General features: G+C 35.0%; 1 protein-coding gene across 2 annotated transcripts in view; it reads right to left on the reverse strand.

Moving 5' to 3' along the window:
- The window catches only part of LOC145218745 (1-phosphatidylinositol 4,5-bisphosphate phosphodiesterase gamma-1-like), a 34,602-nt gene extending 8,568 nt beyond the window's left edge, over window positions 1-26,034 (reverse strand). For both annotated transcript variants that reach the window (XM_080086158.1, XM_080086163.1), the window contains exons 1-24: window positions 25,711-26,034; window positions 24,759-24,816; window positions 23,742-23,891; window positions 19,473-19,566; window positions 19,034-19,078; window positions 17,576-17,605; window positions 15,893-15,977; window positions 15,128-15,252; window positions 13,758-13,809; window positions 13,292-13,393; window positions 10,765-10,886; window positions 9,390-9,475; window positions 8,883-9,003; window positions 8,383-8,468; window positions 6,749-6,831; window positions 6,466-6,526; window positions 5,980-6,047; window positions 5,459-5,596; window positions 4,512-4,675; window positions 3,733-3,939; window positions 2,934-3,065; window positions 1,236-1,413; window positions 838-1,007; window positions 67-172 (exon numbers count right to left, since the gene is read on the reverse strand). In XM_080086158.1, the coding sequence (XP_079942284.1) occupies window positions 67-172; window positions 838-1,007; window positions 1,236-1,413; window positions 2,934-3,065; window positions 3,733-3,939; window positions 4,512-4,675; window positions 5,459-5,596; window positions 5,980-6,047; window positions 6,466-6,526; window positions 6,749-6,831; window positions 8,383-8,468; window positions 8,883-9,003; window positions 9,390-9,475; window positions 10,765-10,886; window positions 13,292-13,393; window positions 13,758-13,809; window positions 15,128-15,252; window positions 15,893-15,977; window positions 17,576-17,605; window positions 19,034-19,078; window positions 19,473-19,566; window positions 23,742-23,891; window positions 24,759-24,816; window positions 25,711-25,878 (2,631 nt within the window). In that variant the 5' untranslated portion in view covers window positions 25,879-26,034. The remainder of the gene's footprint in view (window positions 1-66; window positions 173-837; window positions 1,008-1,235; window positions 1,414-2,933; window positions 3,066-3,732; window positions 3,940-4,511; window positions 4,676-5,458; window positions 5,597-5,979; window positions 6,048-6,465; window positions 6,527-6,748; window positions 6,832-8,382; window positions 8,469-8,882; window positions 9,004-9,389; window positions 9,476-10,764; window positions 10,887-13,291; window positions 13,394-13,757; window positions 13,810-15,127; window positions 15,253-15,892; window positions 15,978-17,575; window positions 17,606-19,033; window positions 19,079-19,472; window positions 19,567-23,741; window positions 23,892-24,758; window positions 24,817-25,710) is intronic.
- Between the last annotated feature and the right edge of the window lie 259 nt (window positions 26,035-26,293).

Consider the following 26,293-nt stretch of genomic DNA (forward strand, 5'->3'; position numbering starts at 1 on the left):
CATATATTGGAATTTTGTTGCCAGTATTTAAAATTTGCTCAGTATTTGATGTGATTTTCAACATACATTGTCTTCCGTTGCCTCGACGCCATTTCTGTCCGAGTTTTCGATTTCTTCTACATAGTTGCTAGGGAACCACAAGCCATGTTTTCCACCATAATCTCCTTGCCACCTACAACCAACAAGCAAAAAATTTAATCTTGATTGTTTTTTTTTCAAACTGACGCATATATATATGCTTATAAGCATTTGTATAGTAGTGACGTCATCGACTGGTAAATGAATTACGTTACGAAGGATTTTGTGATTTATAATTGATGTTTTATGACCAAGAGTCCTCAGACACAATTTAAGTACAGTTTTGTAGCTTTGGCGATACTATCGTTTTTCGGCGGCGAGTTAAATATCAAAATCGTGTGGCGGTGTCTTAGATTGCACAGATTAGAGGTATTAACATAAGAACTCACAACAGTACAGTTTGCTAAGAACCGATAGTTGGAGTAAAGACCCCTTGAGGATATTGAAAAGCAAAGTGAGAAAAAATGCTGACAGTTAGGGCTGTTAGGGTTGGGGGTTGGGGTAAGGTTGTTAATGAAAATAGCAATGATTCCAACTTACAAATTCAGTTCCTAACCCAAACCTAGACCATTTGCGAATATTTAATAGCAAAATATGCAAAACAAATGCTGACGGTTCGAGCTGTTACGGTTGAGGTGGAGTTGTTTAATAAAATTAGCAATAAACCCAACTTATAAATTTAGTTCTTAACCCTAGCCCAGTCTCACTGTTATCTCACTGTTATCTAAGTAACTGGGCTCTTTATGCAATCAGGTTTACCATCCTTCGGTGTCCTGCTTCGAAACATTGGTGATGATTGCGTGTTTGCAGAAAGACAGCTCGTCCTCTCTGGTCGCTTTATAATCGTACAAAGCCTTCACTGTAACGCTCACAGTATTTGGATGGACGTATGTCGGTCCATTGTTTCCCAATGAGTACAAGTCCGGTTCCTGCGGAAATTTAAAGCTTTGTGTAAACCAGTTGTAAGGCTCTTCGAAATCTGGCTCAAACCATTTTTTAAGATCAAGGCGAGAATTAGGTCCAAAGGTGGTAAAATTACAACAGAAATCACACAAAGGCAGTGAGTGCGCAAAATCAGGCCCCAATCAAGACCGCCTGTACCTAAACTCGACCCGAAAAGCCAGGTGCGCCAAACAAACTTGGCAATAAGACCACACCTGCTGTAATGAAGCTACCAGCTCGTTTGTAGCTGGGTATCTTAGTTTCATCTTCCTGTAGAGCGGGTGGTTTTCGTAGAAGCTGATCACACCACAGAGGGTTTCGAAAGTCGCGTTACCGATCACGAAAAGGCGCCCGTCTTGCTTTATCCGACAATGCTTGATTTTTCCCTCAGCTCTACAAGCAAATACAATGGTTAAGACCAGTGGCTTTCAACCTTTGTTAATGTCGAGGCCAAATGGTAGTTTTTAAGGTGTGTAAGAAGCCGCAAAACAACCTCAAAAAACACAATAGATTATAACCTTGAAAGCTAACATAGCAATCTTTGGTGGTTTTCTGAGGTCTGGTGCGAACCGCAAAATAAGCAGTTGGGTGCCGCATGTGGCCCTAAGAGCCACGGTTGAGAATCACTAGTAAAAACACTAAGCAAGGGCCTTTATACACTGCGGCTTTTATCACAACACAAATTAAGGTAGAGCAACTAACACCATACCTCACCCGCAGACTAACATGTATCAAAGTTTCGATAGGTGGCACAAAGAGCTAAATTATTAATTTAGCAGATGAAGAGGGGTAGGGTTAGGATGGAGGTATTTGAATATTTCAGATTAGGAACTAAATTTTAATGTTGGTTTAATTGAATTTTTAACAATAATAAATAAAATACCTAACCCCTATAGCCCTAACCGAAAGCATTTTAGAGATATACCGTTTTAAATAGGTATTTATGCTGTTCACGCCACCTATAGAAAATTGGCTAAACGGGGGTCTGCCCTGCGGTATGGAGTTAGTAAATTTTGCGGAGCTTTTTTCGCGTTGCACATCATCCCACATTAGGACTGTATTTTGAATAGAAGAGCGAAAAACGAACGCACTATAATGTTTTTCATAATCCAAAACCGAACAAACGGCCATCACCGGAAAACTACTACTGTCAAGGTTGGGTACAACACAATACACTTTTACTACTATAGGGCTTTCCACAATCGCTAAAATTACAGTTGGAACAGAATGTGCAAATAACTCACCAATTAATAGCCTAAAATACCAACACAGCGCGTTCAGCTTCATCACACACTGATTTGCCATATATTTTATGCAATTATTCGGATTAGGCGATTTGTAAAAATGTAACCAGTACATTTTTTGGAACACTGTACAGCCCAAATAGACGCCAAAAGCCACATGCTTTATTGTTCAAACGTTTAGGCAAATGCTCAAGTCATCATCAGTTATATAAGGCCACACCTACACCCGTTTATGACCACTTGAGTCACATATAAGATTGGTGAAATCTGATTTGTTTGGAATTTACAACTCTTATGCAGTTGAAATATGCGATTATCCGAAACACGTACAAACAGTATACGTACATTGTTAAGTTTACAAGGCCTATGCAATTAACCGGGTTATACGATTTACCAGTATGCAGTTAAGCGAAATAGTTTTGTATATTCATTTACCTCGGTGGTTCCAAACCTGTTTTGAAGAATTCACCCCTTTATAATTCAAAACATTACTACACAGTAGATGCTAGGCTAAACCATACAAAGAACATTTTAAAATGGGTATTTTATCAACTTCACAGTTCATATTCCCAGAGCCTAAAAGTCTATTTACAAACCACATGTAGACGTTAGGTAAATTCCTCTCTACAAGGTTCAAAATTCCTCCCTGGTTGGGAACCACTGATTTACCTGAAAGATATAGCGTAATAGGTGTTGCTGGGATCTTCCGCTTTGCATTTCCTCACGAGGAAGGCGCCATCTCGTGGAATTCGCATCAAAATATTCTCTGCTTCTTGTCGACTCATGTCTTTATGATACCACCTGAAATTGCACCGAAAAAACAGTTTATTAAACAGGTTTATCTATTTTTATGAGGCAACACAATGCATACGGTTGGCCTATAAATGAAACCAGCATCGGTTAGGGCTGTTAGGGTTGAGTGAGGTTTCAGAATAATAACAAATAAATTGCCTAAAAAAATAAAAATACTTAAACCAGTCCCACCGCTATTTTATATAACTGCGCTTTTCACGCCATCCATCGGCTTTTGGCAAACTTTTCTGTCATAGATTCTTGTGTTAGTAGCTCTTCTCACAAGCAGTGGGAGTAATATCTCCGAACCAGGTGTTAACTTTAAAATTGTCCCCAGCTGAATTTAATAGTTGTTCTTTATTTATGCCTGACTGATTTTCATGCATGACTGATTTTGCCATATGACAAGTGGCACATTGCATGACCTTGCACTCAGCCTGTTCAGTTGCAGTTGGGGTGTGTATTGGTAGCTGACTTGGTGTCAACTCTGAATGTGTTTGTATGTCAACTATTGTATGTGTGTTATGTTTATTAATAATCTGTTTATGATTCTATTTGAATAAGGCAATAAAATAAGTTCACACTAGGGATACATATCTCATAACTTATTCAACATTGCTAATGTAAAAACTGTTAACGACATAGTAAAAAACCTAAAAATTATCTTTTGACTTACTCCTTATTTTCGTGGGCATTCGGGGCTGGCACGGGCTCAGTGAGCAAAAGCTCAAAGTCGAGGGTTCGGTTCCGAAGTGGGAAGCGTTGGTAATGCCATATAAGGCTGTACAGGCTGTCAAAGTGCAACGTATTGACCAGATAGTAATATGTGACCCCGTTGTTCTGCAGCGACTGAATACGACAATGCTTCACTTGTCCGTGGTACCTGTGAATGCAAAAAAAATCAACTTGTGTTTTGAGTATTTTTTAGGCTGTTTTTATTGCACTAATAAATTAGAAACGGTTTAATGGTAAACGGTAAATCATGATTATGTACTTCGGGACACTATATAAGGATCTGTTCGTAAGTTTAATGGTGAAAACGGCCCTCCTCGTGAATCAAATGTATATAAACGGGTGTAACTGATGTGGCCTTCATATCACTGATGATGGCATGAGCATTTGCCGAAACGTTTAAAATATAAAGCATGTCGCTTTTTACGTCTATTTGGGCCGTTATTTTCAACTTTAAATGATTTGCAACTCGACCCAAATTTCCACGACCGACCCGAAATTACCAAGATTAAAACCCAGGACGGCCACATAAAAACAAATTTAGCACACGGTGGCATAAGTAGGTCGTTAAAAAAAGGCCAACAGCATTTTATGTATGTATTGGCTATATAAGTTCTGTTTGGCCATGATCAGGCAGCTTTTTTCACTCGTGGCCGAAATTTTGACAATACAGGTCGTTACGAAGTATCCATAAAAGCCAAGAAAAAAAAACAGTCCACTCACATAAAGCATACAGTGTAATCTCCCACAAACACATTGCTGTCTCTGACAAGGAAAGCTCCATCTTTATCTTTGTATGCTTGCAGCAAATGTGCAGCTTCTTCACGAGTTTTGGCTCCATGATACCAATTCTCCGAATAATGAAGTTCAGTGTTATCGGTATTGTCCTAAAAAATAAGGTTTCGAAAATCACATAAGATTGTTTGTAAAACATACTTTGCTTGCACATAAACCATCCTGAAAATGGTAGACAATGCTTGTTACAAATAATCGCATGATTATATAGATTCCACTTGAATAAGAAACCGAAGATGCCATTTATGATAGTGAAATCGTTACTGTAGTTGATATATTGCCAAACAAAAACACAGACTGATTTAAGTACAGTACAAGCTATTGTTATCGATTAACAACAAAAAGCCCATACAAAATCAATCTGAAATTAAAGAAAATTGCAAACATTTCATTTGGCCGAGAATCTCTTCCATGCATTTGGGGTTCGGTGCATGGTGACGTAATATCTACAGCACGTGACAAGGACGTATATTGTTTCGATGCTCATAAGTCAGATAACATAATTCCCTTTATTTAAAATGACCTTCAAGTTTTGTACAATACTTTCAACACTTACGCAGACTAACCGGTCAAAAGGTCAAAGTGTCCAAAAGTCATTTTTTCAACATCAACGCGAAATGAAAATGTTAATTAAAATTTCCCGTTCGGTGGACCTGTGGGTAAACCAAGATCAAACTTTGAGAGGATCAACTCAAAATAACTATTATGTGTGTAGATTTTAAAAAAGTTTGAAGCACTCTTTCTTGACCAAACGTGTGGAACAAACCAGCGTCAGACAGGAAAAATACAGACAAAAATAATATGTGGCTTATAATTATATTTAAAGGTAGGTCTCAAAAACCGGTTGGTCTTTGTTATTGATTTCTCGTTCTTACATTATCGTTGTAAGTTGGGTTTGAGTTTTGAGGTTCTTCAGTTGATTCAGTTTCTTCTTCGACCGACTGCGTTGGACTCTCCTCGGAATAAACCAGCTTGTTGTCTTCCGTCAGGACAAAGTAATGTTGATGCCAAGTCTGCAAACAACATGAAGTTATAGGGAAATGTCAAAACCACTGGGGTTGGTCTGGAAACAAGTTTTTAGGTCAGACTTACAAACAACCCAAAGCGTATGTTTGAACTGGATTTTGGCGAGGAACTGTATAGGCAAAATGGGTTCAAAGGCGTTACCCATATCAGGAAGCACTACATTGTGCGTTGTGACTAAGTTTTAATCGCTGTAGTAATGATTAGTGGAAAGTTGTGACTGTTTTTTTTTTGATAAAATTAGCCAGAATCGCCTGAAAAACCACGAGTCCGACTTCATAATATTAAAAGAAACGACTCTAGATTCAAAAGTGCGACCTCGCCATGGGTGGGATTTGAACCAACAATTTAACGACTTAGTTTACGAACTTACCTTTAATATGGGGTCCTCGAGGTACATCATTCCGTTCTTCTTCGAGTTGGAAAGGTCCATTGCCATGTCTGATCATGAATAGAAAACTTTATTGTTTGAAAGAAAACCAAACTGATTATGTGGCATTTTATATGGTGACAAAAATTAAAAACAACTTTTCTATCAGATCAAAATATGGCATAGCCAAATAATCAATTACTTGTTGACAAGTTCATTTCTCGGCTAAACCCATACTTGCAAATCTTATTCATAAATATTTTAACAGAAAATTTACTTATACTTTCAACGGTTGTTTCGAATTTCACACTTAATTGAATTACCAACGGTAATAGTGTAATCCAGGTCGCCTAAAGTTTTCAGTTCGCCTAAACCAGTCTACCGCTTTTTTAGGGAAATGTATCAGAAATAATGGGTGCACCAAATTGCCTGTTATCACCAGACCTTATTCAAATAGAAAAGTATTTTTTAAATTGTTTATTTTTTTACCTTGAGTTTGGGATTCTGTAAAAACTTCAGTCACTCTGTTTGCATCGCTGAGTTTCTTGTGCTATTTAAAAGACATAAATATATAACTGCAGCAAATCCGGATGGTAATAAAATGCCAGGCTTCGCTTAACATTAAATGGAATATATTTTTCTAGATTAGTGCTAGACTATTGTTTGGAATTCAGCATACAATAAAACATGTATTGAAAATAAAAGGAATTTTATTAAAGCAATTAACAATAAAAACGTCGTTGCATGATTTTTATCAACTTTTAAAACTCACTTTGATGATGATCTTTCCTCTTAGCTGATCTGGCGAAGGCAGCATTCGGTCATCATTCGAAACTTGCTGACGTAACAGCGAATCTATGTGACGTCACAGAAAACGGAAGTTTAAACACAGCCAATGTTGAACATTTTGTAATCGACAGGCCTTGCATCCAAAATTATTAAAACTCAAACATGTCTTATTAGAGACGAAAGTTTCAAAATATTTTTATTTACGTGAAAACTATTTTTTTAACAATGGCTGCATATCATGTGGCCGTACAGCCAATACAGAGGCGACAAACACAAATATGTGCAGTGACTTCAAAAACGGGTCTAAATGGACTTTTGTTTTGTTTAAAAAAGATAGTCAACCTCAGTTGAACCGAAATTGGTTAACCCGTATCTTCGCCTAATTCGGACAAAACTCGAGGTACAAATGATTTGTAATGTGGTAAGGTTTGAATTAATCGGCATTGGTTATCCCTGATCTTTGCCTCATCCGGACAATTTTTTTGGTTCGAACGGGTCCGGATTAACCAAAGTTTACTGTATTTTATCCTGTTGCAGGACCTCACTTCGTTTAGGCACGGGGTTCACACTGGAGGCAAAAAGTGCAATAAGAAACTAGCGAATGCTGTGTGCTGTGCCCTACGGCTTTAAACCACACAACAATGTTTAGAAAGCATGGCTTCAAGATTTCGAAACTACATAGTTTAAAGTAAGCCAACTTTCACTATTAGCTCATTAACAATTTTAAACTCATTGTGTATTTCAACCAGTGGACTTTCACAACGAAGGTTCTCATATTTGATTTAACTTTAATACCAAAATACAGAAAAACATCGGTAAAGTCGTTTGCGGTAAATCCGGATCTTCGCCTGATTCGGACAAAACTCGAGGTACAAATGCTTTGTATTGTGGTAAGGTTTGAATTAATCGGCATTGGTTATCCCTGATCTTCGCCTCATCCGGACAATTTTTTGGTTCGAAAGGGTCCGGATTAACCAAAGTTTACTGTATTTTATCCTGTTGCAGAACCTCACTTCGTTTAGGCACGGGGTTCACACTGGAGGCAAAAAGTGCAATAAGAAACTAGCGAATGCTGTGTGCTGTGCCCTACGGCTTTAAACCACACAACAATGTTTAGAAAGCATGGCTTCAAGATTTCGAAACTACATAGTTTAAAGTAAGCCAACTTTCACTATTAGCTCATTAACAATTTTAAACTCATTGTGTATTTCAACCAGTGGACTTTCACAACGAAGGTTCTCATATTTGATTTAACTTTAATACCAAAATACAGAAAAACATCGGTAAAGTCGTTTGCGGTAAATCCGGATCTTCGCCTAATTCGGACAAAAGTAGAGGTACATATGATTTGTAATGTGTAAAACTTGAACTAATCGACATCGGTTAATCCGGATCTTCGCCTAATCCGGACAATTTCTTTAGTCCAAACGGGTATGGAACAACCGAGGTTTCTGTACGTTGGTTTTTCTTTCAAAACAATCTTTTTATCTATCTATATCTATTTTAACAACCGTAAGCACGAAACATATCCTAAAATTAAAATACGACCACTTATATTTCTATATATATTATGTTCACTTACCTTTAAGTATTTCTGTAAATATTGTGGCCACTTACCTTTAAAGATTTCTGTAAATATTGTGGCCATGTGACGTTGCTGTTGCACTTTGCAGTGATTTTCAATCGACAGAATGACAGGAAGACTAAAAAAAAACAAGACGATGTTGATACAATAAAAGCAATACAATAACAGGCGCCCAGTACAAAAGTTTCTAACCATTGATGCACAATTCACATTCGAATATACACAATCAACATGTGTGACGTCACAAAGGTACGTAGCAATAAGGCGATTTTTTTAATGTTTAAAATGCTGTTTAATTGAATTTGGCTTAGAAGCAAGGACGCATTGATAACATTACCCTTTTTCAATCCATTTCAGCAAAAAATATAAAGAATAATATGATCTAACCCTTTTTTGGAGGTATTTTTTGAATTTTTTAACGAAAACGAACGTAGTATAAGAAATTATTTTAATGGAGACACAAATATCACTTTATCGTTTTTGTTGGTCATTTTTAAAATTGTTGTATGTTGTATCAACTCTGAAAACTTACTCTGAAACAACGAACGCGTGGTCTCGAATAGTTTTCACAACATCCAAGAACTTGATTTTAGATGTTAGTGTGTGGCCGTGATAGATGTTGGGCATTCCGTCCGTCCCGTCCCAACAGTCAACTGAAAAATTATGGGAAACACTGGTTACGGTTGTAGATGAAAAAGTTATTTGCGAGTCAATAATGACATTTTACACACCATAATAAACAATGTTTTGCCTTTGTTTTGGTTTGGAAAAGTAACATAAAATAATCAACTAGATGTTATGTGAAACATCGGGTTAAATCATAATAACAACTGATTTTAGTTTAACAGGGTTTGAAAGATATCAGTGCGATAAAATTTTTACCTAATGAGATGCGTTCTTTAAAAATGAATAAGTTTATTTTCTATCGCCAAGACGCTTTTCCTTCCTTTTTATTGAAAATTACACACATACAGCTAAAACCCTTTCTATGTAAACCTCTTATAGTCACAAAATATTCAGCCAAAACAACTTAACTTACGTTCTATACATCTACACCCCAGTCTAAGTGCTCTTGCATAAGCTTCGCACGAAGATTCGCTGTGGAATTGGTCGCCTGTTAAGTATCTGTAAACATAAAGAGATAAAATTACAACAATTAGGTGGTTTCTCATTTTTAACCTGTAATGATTTAACGACAAACCTGACTTTGGTTTCGTTTTTTTGCATTAGAAAATTTTTAATTTCATTTTTTTATTGCTCTTTTAGAAGTAGCATATGCATTCGCACTGGTTTCGTAGAACCGTCTCACGAAATTTTATGAGATCAGCGAACTGGTTAGCATTACTGATTACTGTCAATGGACTTTTTGTAACAGAACCGACTGAAAAATATGACTTTTGTAATAGAACCGGCTGACAAAAAATTTAAATCCTACCACTGGCCTACCATAGGGATAGTATAGGCCAGTGTTTTTTGAATAACAAACTTTTAGTGAGCGTAGCCCTACAAATTTTTATCTAACCTTCTTTCGTTGAAAATAAAAATCGCTTGAAATTAAAAAATAAGAAAACCGGATTTTCGAGCAAGGTATGAAATTCGTTTATATGCATCAATTCTGAAGGGTGCATGAGAAAAAATGCTCAAAATGTACAATATTAGGGGCTCTTAACCGAGGATAAATTTTACATTAAAAATTTGCCCAGGGGTAAACTAATAGAGCATGATCAAAGTTTAGAATATTGCCAAGAGCGCACGAAGGCATGAGTCAGCTGCTATCAACTTTGTTTCAAAAGCTAAATTAAGTATCGTATAAAAAAAACTGTTTAATATACATTTAAGATGCGAAAAAATTAAAATAGTTTTTGCCACGTCTTCTGGCACAAAAAGAAAACGAAAACGTATCTGCACAATCATTGCATTTCAAAAACCCAGCATACAAAACCCTAACCAAACAAAATCGACCGGTATACACAATTTTTCACAAAATGTATATTTCATAAGGAGGTGTCTTGGCATCATCCGTTCGGTGTTTAACCAAATAGCCAAAAACCTTTTATATTCTGGGAGAAAAATGTACATACAGATCGAACTGCTTGGTTTTGTATTGCTTTTGCCATATGTTTGTATTCGGCACAGTTACTGGGGAAATCTGTTATTTTAGGGCAGAACTGGTCCCTGGCCTTTTTGTAACCCTGTTTTAGATTTTAATTTTAGTACAAACAGTCATTATTATATACCATGACATTTGCAATTAAATTACGTTGAAGATACCTGAGCCAAGAATCAAATGTCTATGGGCATTTTATCTTAACTGCACAACCAGAAGTGACACGGCGGTTGGCATGAAATATTAATCAGGAAACGGGTTCTAGGGGGTCGCTATGAATTATTTATACATCAAATGCTATGCTTACGTGTTGTGGGATGAGGAAATCCAGTATTGAGAAAGTGGATACTTGAACATGTTCGGGTCCGACTCGTTTAAAGGCTTCCGGTCCCAAATCGAGTTTTCCTTTGAGAAGAGATAAGCTAACATCTGCGTGCAATGCAAATTGAATTGTTAGCGGGGTTGAAAAAAATGTAGGTGGCATAGAGCGGCAAAAGACGTTGTTTTAAATGCGAACGTTAGTTAGGTTATCGTACGACAAAGTAACAAATCAATGTAGTTCAAAGTTGGTGCTTCGCTATACGTTTTAACAGGGTTGCCATCGACAATCGACCCCAAAATTAGGACAACAGAAAAACTAAATTTTTATACGAGACGAAACAACGTTTTTGAACGAATCTTTGCATTTATACGAGCCATGACATATATCATATGCCATGTATTCCAGCAACCCGTTTGAAGAAAACACTTAACAAAAAAAATATATCTCACGACAGCTCAGGTCTAGGTTTACTTTTACTTGTAACAGGGATTTAACAGTCGTTTCACGATGTTTGTTGAAAATAAGATAAAATAAGGACTCAGGTCAAAAACAAGGACACTTTTTTAGAAATAAGTACAAGAAATTTTTCTAAGACATTGCCAAATCAGAAAAGGACAAATCTTAGAAATAAGGACGGTATGGAAACCCTGCTTATAAACGAACATAACCCTGTAAAATAGAAACTGACGAAAGCTATCAAAACTTTTAACGTCGATTTGCCTTGATGTGACTGGGTAATGCCTAGACAATACACAGTTGCGCAAACCAAAAATAACATAGTTACAAGCATGCCGTTTATCTGCAGCCCGATGACAAAAAAGCCCGATACCGATAATTAATTAAATCGGTAATATATAGAATTTTGGTCCCGATTATCGACCTATCTCTATAATGTAGAAACGTCTTTGAGGTGCGGCACAATGTATGCAGGCGCAGATTGTGTTTTATCGTGTTAACTGGGCAAAACTTAACGTTAGATATTACGCTATAGACAACAAGAGGCGTTAAGTGTTCGATATGCCTTGGTGGCTTGGAGTAATGTATATGAGTGTGTCGTGATCGCTGGTCTGCATGAACGCTTCAAGCCTGATCCCAGCAGAATGAAAAACATGTTTATATTTGCAAACGTTACACATGGTTTGGTATAATTTTAACATTTGTCGAAAAAACAAAACACAGCAAATTTTGTACATGGGTTAAAAAATGGGTTAAATTCGAGACTGCGAATTTAAGTAAAAACTTAAAGGGCCTAAAACAAGCCTGGTAGCAATTTTACATTTCTTTTCAGACAAATTATATTCCATCTTTCCTAAGCCCGGCAGTTACTTACCGGTTTTGAGGTTATGTAAATAATGTACCGGTAAAACGCGTACATAGTAAAAAAAACATTGTTTGCGCTGGGTGTGGTGGACTAAAGCTACCGCAATGAAATTATGGTAAGCATCTGAGATTTGATAAATTCGCCCAAAGCTGCTATGATGAGTTTTTACTTTTAATCGTATTTGTGAGAAGTATTATTTAACAATCCATAACCAACTAACAACAATTAGTATTTTGTTTAGCATTACACCAGTTGAACGACAAATTAGTTAAATATGCAACCTGGTGGACGAAACACTCGGTATTTTCTAACACAATTTCACTGTTAAAATGTGAGAACATTTTACATGTGATAAATCGAGGAAATTTTGCTTTCACCAAAGAAAAATACCACACTTTGGCAATTTGCTTCTAAACGCTACAGGGTTTCAAGTGCTGCAAATTGCCTTTAGGACCATGTTATGCTTATAACATACAGAAACTAGGTGTAATATATTGCTTCTTTTTTTAGTTATTTCTTTGTTTTTCATTAAAGGCAATAGAAAAACAAAGAATTCCCTTTCTTGACATTAAACAAGGAAACGAAAAGCATTTTTATAGCCTTTGGTGGATAATTTTGCCATGAAACGTCGTTTGTAGAACGCTATGTTCAGTGTCTTTGTCAACACGCGTTCTATAACCGAAAGTGACGTCACAATGGGCTTTATCATATCTTGGTGTGTAGTTTTACACAAAAGCTCTGAATGTTGCACATACAACCAATTTTACTAGAAAATGATCTCGTACCAAGAAAGTGTTTGAAAAATGTGAACAGGTGATTGGTACAGCTCGTTTCAAGAGTAACTGCTTTAACATAGAATCTGAAATTACTGCTTTTCGACCGCTTGCCCCTATCAGGCCCACAGGGCTGCACAAACATTACTAAATAATTAGGAGTCAATTGCAAACTAAAAAGGTTTGAAAAGCAGTGCTCTATATTAGGTTGTCTCGTTTGTCACGTAAGTAGAAAAAAGGCACCCAGTGCGCATAAAAACACTTGGGTGCATCAAACAATTTAAGTTTTGTGAAAGAAAAAAAAAAACAATAAAATAGCATGACCATTTGCCCAAAGGTTCAAACAATAAAGCATGTCGCTTTTTACAGCTATATAGACCGTTATATTCGTCACTAAAGCCATAAAAAACTGAAGCACCTCTTTTTTGTCCAAGTAAACATGGTCGCCGTGTCGGTTGGGGTCGCCAAGATAATCTGTCATGTATCTCTTCACGAGCCCTAAGTCATTGGCCCATAATTCCTTTGAAAAAATAATGATAAATAAAAAAACAAGAATAAAATACTCATTTTATTCAGGTCTAATTTATGAGTATTTAATGATAAAGTGTCACTTACAAAAAAATAGCACTAAAGAAGCAAGAATTAAAAATACAGGGTGAAAATATTTATCAGTACTTTTTAGGACATAATCATTTTGACTTGGCTTTGACTTATGTTGTTCAAAAGCAAAATAAAAATGTCTTAAATTTGTATTGATTTGTCAAACTATGCTAATTTAATGGCCACTTTTCTTGAAAAAATATATACATCACGGGTATAATACAGAATTTTTGCCCATGAAGCTAGGCATTGTAACAACCAATTAATATAAAGTTAGTGTTTACCTTTTGTTCCTTAATTAGAAACCTCTGAAAGTCATGAGCCGTGTAGCGTAACCTTAACACACAAAAATATATTGGGTAGTTTGACATTTTTATACAAGTTGAGCTTAAAAATGTTTACAATAGGGCACATTAAAATTATAACGTGACTTTGTATGAAGAAAACAAACATACAAAAATATGTTTTTATAATTCAACTGCAATAGTAACCGAGACAGTTTGTTTGTAGGTTTAATAAAAACCTGATATTACATATAAGTACGTGCATATTTCCTTTTTTTAACAGAATCCCAGATTTAAGTTTCATAATCATACACTACTATAGGTTCTTGATACAAAAAGTGCATGTTATGAAAGTTTAAAGCACAAGAACAAAGGAATTATGTATTGCTGTGTTATTAATGACTGAAGGCAGGAAGTTGGCAATAGTTTAGAACCACAGTTTCGGTTTCTTTGTGCTATTGTTCCGTAACACTGGGTCTCAACCTTTCGGAACCAAACAAGGAAAAAAACGGCGGTTAAAAGAAAATGAAGGAATTCCCAACAAAAACTGAAATTTTAACATTTGCCCCAGACTTTACAAATAGACAAAAAACTTTTACGGTTCATTGAAAAAACCCAATGTAGCTCGGAAAGATTGTGATATCATAAAGCATATTGTGACTCACCACTAAACATAACAATAACATGATAATAGATCCAGACATAGTAGGTTCTTTAAAAGGTGATAATAGTGGCTTATGAAAAGCATGCCTCATTACAACACAGGAAATAGATTGATACAATGTTTGTTGTTTTTAAATTTCAATCACAATTATTTGTAATTTGAACCAAACTACTAGAGAGCTTGTGTATACTAAACACAGTATGCCAGTAATAAAATGCATTTACAAATTGCAAAGCTTTTTGGCTGTTTTTTATGCTTTTTCAGTAACCTATGCTTAATTCTTAAGTCTCTATAGCGTTTTAAGCTATTTATGATGGCTGTGGGTCTGCAAAAGCGTTATACATCACCCTTTAGGTATAATTCGAAAGTAAAAATAGTAGGCAGTTTTGTTTCATTACTCAAATTAAAATTAATTTTGCTTGTCCAACTTTACCACTGAATTAGCATTGTTTTACACTAGTTCACTGAATTTGCCTCACAAAATTCTGCTAATTTTATCATCTTTGAGCAAAAACATCACAACGTTTTAAAAGTTTCTTTTGTCATCGTCAAGTGAAATAAAATCAAAAAAATACTGACTGACTTCGTGCTCAAAATATTAGAACTATGCATAGTGTACCCAAGTTTATCATCTTTGTTTTAATGAACATAACCTCTGTTTACAAGTGCATTACCAAAGTTTAGCAAAAAAGCGATTTCTACTCACTTGTCTGAGGAATAACGGTCCATTAACGGAACAAACATGTTTTTTTGGCATTGAAACATAAGATTGTAGTAAAACTGAACGAACTGATCAAAACCGATCTCACTCTTTCGGCGTGGATCCACTTCCTTGTAAAGCAACAACAATAATGTTAGATGGCATGTGTTAGGAAACAAATGAGCTTGCAAGTAATAGTTGTTGCTTGGACCAAAACGACCAATACATAAAACCACTTGATACAAACTTCTTGACTAAGTTGGAATTAAAAATTTAAATTGAGTGCTACAGTACAAAAGCATTAAAAAAGTGTTTGATTTTCACAATCTTTTAGTTGCCTAACTTAATTCCTTTTTTATGTAAGAGGAAGTTAGATTTATTTTAAGTGTTTTCATTTGAGTCAAGTTCCGAAACAGGACAATCGAATTCCATTTTGACGCAAGTTTTGTTTGAGCCAGTACAAGCTACGTTTATTTCAACAGTGTTTTTATTTAAGTTTGGTTCAACATACAGTAAACCCCTGTTAAACTGGATTCGGTTAATCCAAATCTTCGAATAATTCGGACAAAACTTGAGGTACAAATGAATTGAAATGTGGTAAGGCTTTAACTAAACGACATCAGTTAATCTGGATCTTCGCCTAATCTGGACCAATTTTTTGGACCAAATGGGTCTGGATAAATTTTAAATAATATAAAGTATACCCCTTCATATTTGTAACACTAGCATAAGACAAGCTGCAAAACATATATTACAGTTTATTCAGCTGACCTGGAACATTTCTTTCAATTGTGCGGTTGGCAATGGTTTTGAGTTGACATTTGGAAGCCAAGCTTTAGCCGTCCGAAGATTGATTCTACAGATAAATTGGTTTGATTGTTAAAATTTGAGTATAAGAAGGAATTTCTAAATAACTTTCTGTTTTGAGATAAATGGAAAAATGTCCCAGATTAATTTTTTTATCAAGTGATTTTGGCCATGTTTTGTACAAAAAATTAACATCACTATTAGAATTTTTTGAGAAATCACAAATAATACTTTTTTCAGTTTTGTTATTTTTCACATTTGATATAAAGTTTGATAATAGAAACAAAGCTCAGAGAATGAGGACTGAAGAATGTAAAAGAAATCAAAAAAATTTAAAAATACCAAAGCATGCACATATATGGTAAATGTGACAAATAATAAACAAACAAGTGAAAAATGCAAAAAATAAACTCTGCAAAAATAAAACAGTGAAACAGTTGCCAGCCAAAAAGGTGCAAAGCGTGCTTGCATAACAGGTAAATAATACACCGGCTGCAAGGAATTGAAATTTTGCTGAAACTTCCATCAGCAAAATGTAAAAAAAAAACATTTTTTCGCTATTTTGTTAAACACAATAGTTGTCAAAAACTTTAAAAAAATTGTTTTGGAAAAAATTCACCCAAAGTGCATAAAAAGGCAGTTTTGTTCAATTTAGGAGGGAGGGGGGTGGGTAATTAGGATTTTATTCGAAACCTAAACTGTTTTTTTTTCAAGTTAGTTTTTTCTCATTTATTGGTACCTTGTCATTTTTTCAAGTTAACATTTTACACTTTCGATAAAGAAGTTTTTAAGATACATTAATCACAACAAAGTAGACCTTAAGATTTTTTAGTAAAATCTGTGTGAAAAAATGTTGGGAAACTCTGATCCAGACCCCCACATTTCACGAAAAGGAAGAATACAAAGGACAGTAGTGTAACAAAGGCATGTCAGACAAAAAGTTTTCTTCCTATGATAAGTTTCATCAGGAAATGGAGAGGCTGATAGAATCTATGAGAGGATGCACCAGAGATGTTTGATAAGCTATCAACTTTCAGAAATACGGGAAATTTACAATTCATGACCAAGTACACTTGTTTTGCACCTTTTTATCATTTTTTTGTGTGACTCAAGTGGTTATAAATGGGTGTAACTGATGTAGCCCCTCATATCATTGATGATGGCATGAGCATTTGCCAAAACATTTGAATAAGAAAGCATGTCATTTTAAAGCCATTAATTTCTTTCTTAAGGTTTATTAAGGTATAAGGTTGAGTTTAAAGAAAAAATAATCATCGGTATTTTTGGTTCTGATTATATTTCAACACATATATATGTATTTTTTTTAAAGAAATTAGAAAAAGTTTTTTTAAGAAAACATATCCAAGAGATTTATTGTATGAAAATCATTTTTCCACAAAGGAAAGTTTAGAAGCAGACAAAAAAAACACCAGTATTATACAGATGTTATGCACAACACCACAATTTCAATTTTTATCACTCCTGAATAGCTTACAAAACTTGGCATTACTATCCAGCTTAAAGGCTGGTCGTGTACTTTATAGACACAGCAACAACACAAAAAAGACAAAGTTTAAACACACACCGTTTTATGTGATTAGCAAATGCATGGATATTCTTACAAAAAACATCAAACATGTCACTTACCTCATTTCATCAGCTTCGTTGCTGCGTTTTCTATAAGGAGTGGGGGATTATGCGACATTGCATGCATGATTTGGTTCCAAAATGATAGCACACAAAATTAGAAGTAAAACACACTTGCACACACAAAAATCATACTTGTGTTAGAGATGGGCAAATAACTGAACTTATATTTATTGGCAAAAGTTTTAATTGGTCATAAAGTTGCCAAGCTATTTGTCTCGAACTGTGGTTCCCTAACTGTTGACCACAAATACATTTTTAATGATGACAGAGCCATTTGGAAAGTTGTGTAATGGGAAAATCTTGTAAAATCAAGTCCAGTTTGCCAGGTTTTCAATACATTTAATTACAATAGTTTTTGTGAGACCTAAAAAAGCCACTATTTGTCTTAGATTTTACAGTTGCCTCATTGAGTTTGCAGAATATATTTCCACACTGTCATAGTTATCACTTTAAACCAGTGAATCTTTACCTGTGGTATGTTTAACACTTAATGGTATGCCAAAGGTTTTAAGGTGTGAGTAGTTTTCTACTATACAAAGTTCTAGTCAGATTATGAAATCCAACTTAACTGACCCAACTGATTAGCCTTGGTTTTGGGGGAAAATAGTATTTTGGACATTTTTTTGAAAGGCTAACTTTCCAAACAGGGTTTAGATCAGTGGTACTCAATTCGTTTCAGGCTATGGACCACCGGCCCAGAAAAAATAATACCGTGGACCATTTCTTTTTGCAAGATTTAAGTAAGTATAAGGGGCAAGATTTAAAGTATGGGTACGAAACAACCATTTGGGCTTGAAAAACAATTCTTTCAAACCAATTTTTAAGAAGTGAGATAAAATTATTAACAGCTGAAATTTTGATACTCTTTCAATATACAATATGGAATCAGAATCCATGGACCACCAGTTGAGAACAACTGGTTTAGATGGTATGCAGTGAAAGAAAAGGTAATTAGGTGGTACCAGATCAGCATAGAGTAGAGAATCACTGCTCTAAACCTTGCGTTCATTGTGGCCTGTGCCGCAAAACTATGACTGCCTAAACCAGCAGAAAGTGTGGTTGCCTACTTCTGCTTTATATCAACAAAAAGCTAGTTGTTGTAATCTTGCTTTATGACAAATTCGTCTGTTTGTCATGCGTCGACTTAGCATTGTAAAATAGTATTGCTAAAGTCGATTCTAGTTTTGCCCATCCCTAACACAAACCTACCAAAACAAAATAAAATGCACACATTCCTACATACATCCTCTAGCCAAATGATGTTAAGAGTGCATGTGGTGCACATAGTGAAACTTATAAGCAGTTAAAATATCAAAGCTATGAGTCAAAACCTTGTTTTATTGTTCAACAATAAAACTGACATGTAACTGTTAGTTTCTACTTGCAAATAAGGCAAGGTGTATGTATTTGTGTGCTCAAGCTGGGTGGCTCAAAAACAGATATATACCAACTTACACGTTGCGACGACAGACAATTTGAGAGAACTCTTTTCGTAGGAACCTGAAAATTGGATTAAAGAGTTTACAACACAGAATTTGTGTAACATAACCAAAAAAACATTGCAACAAGTCTCACTAACATTTTCAAAAAAATTTCTAGTAACTTTCTGTTTAAGATGGACAGAAAAATATATCTATAGCAAAATTTATTCAGTGATTTTTGCCCCCCTTATTGAAAACAGTTTAACATGGACATAAAGAACTATAGCAAGAAGTTTTCGTAAGTAAAATCTAGCCATAAGACAATTTTTTTATCTTAAAAACATAAAACTAACCATGTTTATGTTTCATTAAAACCACGAACCCAAAGATACATAGGTTATCAAAATGGCCAAATTCAGAGCACTACATTAAATATACCATGAGGGGGAACATATATCAGTAAAACCACTCACATTTTGACTTGTTGAGGGTATGGCGCTTGCAAAGTGTTAATTGTGAGCCAAGACAGACCTCGTACCCAGACATCTCGTTCTGCTGGCTGACGAGCTAAGAAAATGAAAATAATATTGTAAAATGTTCACATGTATGTTGTTGTTTCTATTTTTTTTGTAAGAACCACACTTAGTAAAACAAGGTATGCAAGTGCAGGTTGCCTAAACTTTAGTATTGCTTTCTAAGGTTTACAAATTTATTTATATTATGGGCTGTAAAGGTAACCACTAGGCTGTTTGGGCTCAAATTTTAAATAACGAACAAGAAACACACTAAAAACACATGTTTAAAATTTCAGCATATTAGACTGGTAAACCAAAAACCAAATATTTCTGGGTTAAGGGGTAAAAAATGCAAGAATTCAGTAAAAGTTACAAAATCATGTAAAATATTTTACAATGCACTAAGCAGCAAAGTATGAAAATCCTGGATCATGTACTTTATTAAAGTACAACTGTTTCTGTAAATTTGATGGTTTAGGGTGCTGTGGGTGAACTGCTAGGTCATCTGGGCTCAAACTTTGGGAGGATCAACTTTGGACAACTGATTAACATGTGACTAAATTTGAATAAGTTTGAACCATGTTTTCTTGACCAAACGCATGGAACAAACCAGCGCTAGACAGAATTTTTATGTCATTTTATCCAGAAGTTACAAAAACAATGGTTTCCAAACTTTTGCAGTACCACACACAAAAAAACAATAACAGTGCTGTGCAAAGAGTGGCAACTTGTTCATAAAACAGAAGAAGTGTAGTAAAATAGGAATACAGCGACGCCAGCACAAGGCCTATTTCCTGCATCCTACGCTTAACTACATCTTGCATGCACATTTTCCTTTGTGCCAATACACATGGAGTGGGTAACAACAATTGCCCGACACACAATGTAATACATCCTGCCTTATAACTGTATTGTGTTGTGAATATATCTGAAAGAAATTAATCATTGCTAGAAGTTTGGGCCACAAGTTACGACGAATTTTGTCGGTTTTAATTTTTTTTATCTGGTTAGTAAAAAATCTTACATTTCAAAAGGAAAAATGCATATTTATTTATTGGTAAAACACTTTGAAATTTTGTTTCATTTATATCTTTTTTGTAGCCTTTTGAAGCCCATATTCTTACATCTTAGTTAAATATTAACTAATAGAAACAGGATTACAGTAAAAAAATCATTACAAAATCTTTACAAAGGTCAATGCCACCAAAGAACATAAATGTCTTCAACACTAAATTGGTTGGTGAAAAAAATGTCAAAAAATGTAATGTAGTTGTATATATGATAATTTTTTTGTTAGTTTTTGCAGAAATTAATGCGTAACTATGTGCTTTGTTAATTTTGTGCAAATATTGCATTCATATCGAAAAACAAAGACTCTTATATCCCACAACAGACAAACAATGACAAATATATTTGCATCTTTAACGGAAACAAAGCAGATGGTAGTGCCAATAAAAGGTCAAGCAGTTGGGAAATTTACTGTTATCAAATAATTGTTTGTGAGATTTCAAACCACCATTCAAACATAGGACTTGTTTGATAAAGTGGGCATACATATATAGAAATATGTATTGCTATGGTTTACATTTGGTGTAAAAAGTCAAAAAAGGCCCTTGTTAGTGTACAATATATATCAAATAAAAAATAATGAGCTATAAACCCAAGGCCTCAAAGAGTTTTCCTAGATTAAATGCAGTTGCAATAATTAATATCATGGTGAAACTAGAAGGGTGGCTCAGCACATATTGCCATTGCACATACACTATAACCTATTTTGAAACGTTGATATATTCCCTACACATATTTTATATTGGGTCCCATATCACCCACTGTCTTTCATAACCTTAGTTGTTTCTGCAGGCAGAAACTCATGGGCCCCCCACACATGCCGAAGTTAAAAACAATGCATTTCAAGAGATAACCATCAGTCAGTTTGGAGTTTTAAAAAAAGACTGTGGTCACTTCTTGTTCTAAATAATCATGCTACTAACTGTTTAAATTATGCAAATCTGATTCAATTCACACATTGTCCTATTTATTGTTCTATTTATAGGAAAGAAAGGGGTAAATAGTGGCAAAATAAAGCAAAACACAACAATCGACACCTAAAAATAACAAAATTCTGCAAGATGTCCAAATTTCATCCAATTCTGACACTGTTTGAAAACCAACCCATTTTAGGGGGCTGGTTGGGTAAATGTTTAAGCTATATGATGAAACTTAACAATCGACACCTAAAAATGACATAATCTACTAACTATCCACATTGCATCCAATTTCGACATTGTTTAAAAAAATTACCAATTTTAGGGGTTAATGGGGTATATGGTGGGGCTACAGGGTAAAACACAACAACTGACATCTATAAATTGCACATTCTACAAGCTTTACAAAATTCAACCAATTCTGACATTCTTTAAACAACTCACCCATTTTAGGGGGCTAGAGGGTGAATATGGGGTCTACAGGGTTAAACACAACAATTGACAGCTAAAAATGACAAATTCTACAAGCTGTCCAAATTTCAGTTAATTCTGTATTTGTTGAAAAAAAATCACCCATTTTAGGGGGATTACTGGTTACATCCGGCGATGCAACGAAACATGACGAAACCAAAACGCTGCGACACATAGATCAACACACAAGGTGCTGAGTGTCTTTGCTCGCATTGCGAGTGTGTGCGCACACAAGCACAACAATACGCATTTGTTTCACGATGGCCCGAAACCAAAAACAAGCAGAAATATGAATAAAAAAACAGAGTTAAATCCAGACGCACAGTAGTGATAGTACACATCGTTGTTACGAATTTTAATCTTTACTAATCAGCTGGAGTTATTTTTAGAACTTGACAAGACTAATTATTGAGTTTAAAAATATACTGCATCTCAGTGTTTTGTTTTTTGAACACTTACGAATAGCATCGTAGAAAGCAACGAAAGCGCATAAATAAGTTTGGATGACTCTTTGTGTGCGAAAATTACAACGTTGGAAATGTGAAATAAGCTGCGTTAGTGTAGTATTCCTGTTGTGTATAACAACTTGGGGGATTTACCGAAAAATGGCGGGAAAGTTTGGTGGCTTCCCGGGACACTGCTGATAGGGTTCTACACCCCAAAAGTAAAAAATATGAAACCACAATGTCCCAATTAACATTAATGTAAAATTTTATCCAAATCGGCTGATGTTTAAAATTCTGACCACTAGAGGTGTTATTAGCAACATTCTTTAACGCTTCTGGCGTCACAAGGCTGTTAACACCCCTACAACTGGCATGTGCAAAAACGTTCACCAATTAATGCACAAGCACAAGTACCATATGTTCTGTCGCCTTTTTTGTACCATTACACCACAGAAATCTTTCGTTTGTGGTGCGCAGCAACATACAAAAACGCTTTACACTTTTGGGGCTAGCGGGGTAAATACTGGGGTTGTCAAGTCAAACAAAGCAGATGGCACATCTGCACAACTATATCTACCATCTGAGAAAGTTTCATCCAAATGCACCAAACGTTTCCTGCCAAAAGTGCATGGACAAATTTCACCGGGGAAACCAGAAAAAAAAACTGAGTGAAATCAAGATGCGTCCCCTTCAGGGAAGGGGACCCATAATAAGGGTGAAAACTATCGGATTTTGTTTCTGGGCTATGCTCTGCTGGTTAAAACAACAGTAGGCAAATTTGTAACTTTAAAAGTCTCGGACAACCTTCAGAAACTTTCCTGCAGATTTTGCTTTACAAGCTTGGTGTCAATGATCTTTGTTCTGTGAAATTCCTGTATTATCTTTGACTTTAGGATGGATCAAATAGTTTATGTATATATTTTTATTACAATTCAGTCTGCTACTTTCTTTTTTTTCAATTGGGCGCAATGTGCACTTGTTTGTTTTTTATATTGCAACATTGTTTTTGTACCCTTTTCAGAGTAAAAAAACAACAACAGTTTTTGTAAAATATTTTTTCATTTTTTATTAAAAATCAAAAATTCTTCACATAATTATATAGGTCAGGGGTTGGCACCTTTTTTGCAAAACTAATTACAGTCATTACAACTTTGATTCAATGTGAACCTTGAGCAAGTATGTGGCCCGGTAACAAACCCCTCACACACCGGCAGATTTATTGAAAAGAAAAACTGATCTTTCGTTGCAAAAAAAGTTGAGTAACAAAGCAACAGAAAATTGCTTTATTCACCCCCTTTAACAACAAAAAAATCCCACACACCCACCTGCCACAGACAAAGTCCTGAGATTGAACTCAGTTCCGTACAAAATTGTGAAGCAAACCATCGAATCCATCTTCCTTGCTTCTTCCTGCATTCTCTCAAAGTCTCGAGAATTCTTACCAGGGCGAATCTCCTTGATTTCATTGATGTTTACTAAAAACAACACATTATTGAATTTTCAGGATAATCTTAAAGTTTTGTGTTTGCGAATTTGGATTTTTTTTACCAGCAAATGATAGATTTTTGATATTTAACCCTAAAATTTTATTACAACATTTAATATCTTTTTTTATTGTTTAAAACTTAAAAAGAATTGTAAAAATAAAGACAAATTTAATATGATATAAAAAAATCGAAAAGCCAAATGTTTTTTTTTTTTCATAAACACCGAATAACAACCACCTGAAAAAAATCTAGCAATCTTGTCCTTTTTATGACTTAGTATCGATCTACTAATTAGGTGAATCTATTTTGATGTTTATTTTCATAAATCTTATAGAGACACCCCAAAATCAATATTTCTGCCATATGGTCTAGACTTGTTGCGATAAAATGTCATGCCTGTGAAGTCATTCTAAACACTCCATGATTCCGTACTTTAGGGCATGGTATAGCATGATATAATACTACTTGGCAATGAAGTTTTTTGGAACAGAAAGATACTTAATGAAAAAATTACTATTTTGCACCGTTTGAAAGTGCTGACAAATAGGGCTTTTTAAGTTGGGGTAAGACTTTAAATAGTTTATAATCTGGTCTTAGCTACTGTCTTTAGTCATACACTCGCATGCTGTATCATACAGTATTTAGTACAACCCCTTACATTGAAAAGTAAGACTGAAAAGCCTGGTTTGGCTGCATGTTCAAAGTCATGTATCAAAAATGTTTTCTTGCAATGAATAGGGTAATGCCAATGCATTTTTAAGAAAAACGTGAATTGTCTCAAGGGAACTGAATAACCACATATGAGTGAAACTGACAAAATCTTGCACAAGAAAACAAAGATCAAGCAATACTTACAACTTCCTTCAATCTGGAACTGACGACACCAAATAACTTGCCGAGTTTCCATTTTCACCTAAAAAAGACAAAAAACACAATAAGAAAGAAGTCTTTCTTACATACAGATAATAGAAAGTAATTTCATTTCAATTGGTCCTTTATTATTGCATAGTGAATCCAAGTAGAGCTTATAATGAAATAAAAACATATTCCAGTTAAAGCATATTTTGGTTATACACAAGGTTATGCACAAAAAGGCGAATTGGAGTTGGTATTAAGCACTTTACAAACACTAAATTTAATAGCTTTTCACACACCATCGGTTATATTTGCACTGCATATACTTTTAACCCTTACATTCAATTTGGACACTACTTTTACATTAGCATTTTATTACACACACATTTTAACAAGCAAAAACACAAGGGTCCCGCCACTGGAAAAAAGCCAGAAAAGCCAAAGATCTGAACAAGTTCCCAACAAAGTGCTTTACTTACTTTTCATTCGACAAACTGCACAAAGTTAATTTAACAAAATAAAAATCTGACTGATGGGTATAATATATATTTATATATATTATATGTGTAACTTTGCGAAAATTTAAAAAAACACTAAAAGGTAGCTCTTTTTGTTTTTTCTGTAACTCAGTTTTCTGTATATTTAATTTTAACATCTTTTATAAAAGTGCAATAAACATTTGGTAATAGCTACAATTAGTGGTGGGATTCAGCCGGTTCGCATCGGTTCTATAGAACCGTCTCACGAAATTTTATGAGATCAGCGAACCAGTTAGCATTACCGGTTACTGTCAATGGAGTTTTAATAACGGAACCGGCTGAAAAATATGATTTTTGTGACAGAACTGACTAACAAAACATTTAAATCCCACCACTGGCTACAATGCAAAATCATTCAAAGCAACTGAGTTTTATTGAAGCAGACAAATCACAAAATATTTTCATGTTCAAACCTGGAATGTTCTTTGCTCCAGGCGCTTTGGTTTCGTTGAAAATTTTGTCATTAAATTTCCCATTCCAAGTTTATTCATGATCGACTGTCGCTCCATTTCAGATTCGAAGTGGGGCGGCGTGATACCTCGGACCACAGTGGCCGGGCCCGGATAGTTTATAGCCATCATGGCACCGTATGTTTGCACGCAGGGCCACACCAGAAATTTTTACCGTGGAATAAAAAGCAAGCACCAAATTTTTACAGCATATGAGTAGATTGTGGTGACTTACATCTGTAAATGATTGCAGTTCAATAAATAAAAGTTTCGTAGTTTTGTTCAAAAATTGTCTGAAAATTCAATTCGGTCATTAGATTGTTTATGTTTAGGCTGGCAAAATTGGAGCATTTTATTGTAATCTGGTTTAAAAACATGATAATAGTATGTGTTTATCTTGCAAATACACTTATTTTTAACCAACAGCAGTATGCTTAACTTAAGAAAGTTGCACAAAAAAATTAGCAACATTGCTCAAAGTCAAAATCTAATGCAAAAGATTTTATAAAAAAGCTTGAAAAGCAAAAATCTTTTTGCCAGAAAAGAT

The sequence above is a fragment of the Phallusia mammillata genome, chromosome 1, assembly GCF_965637545.1.
Source record: "Phallusia mammillata chromosome 1, kaPhaMamm4.hap1.1, whole genome shotgun sequence".
NCBI lineage: Eukaryota > Metazoa > Chordata > Ascidiacea > Phlebobranchia > Ascidiidae > Phallusia > Phallusia mammillata.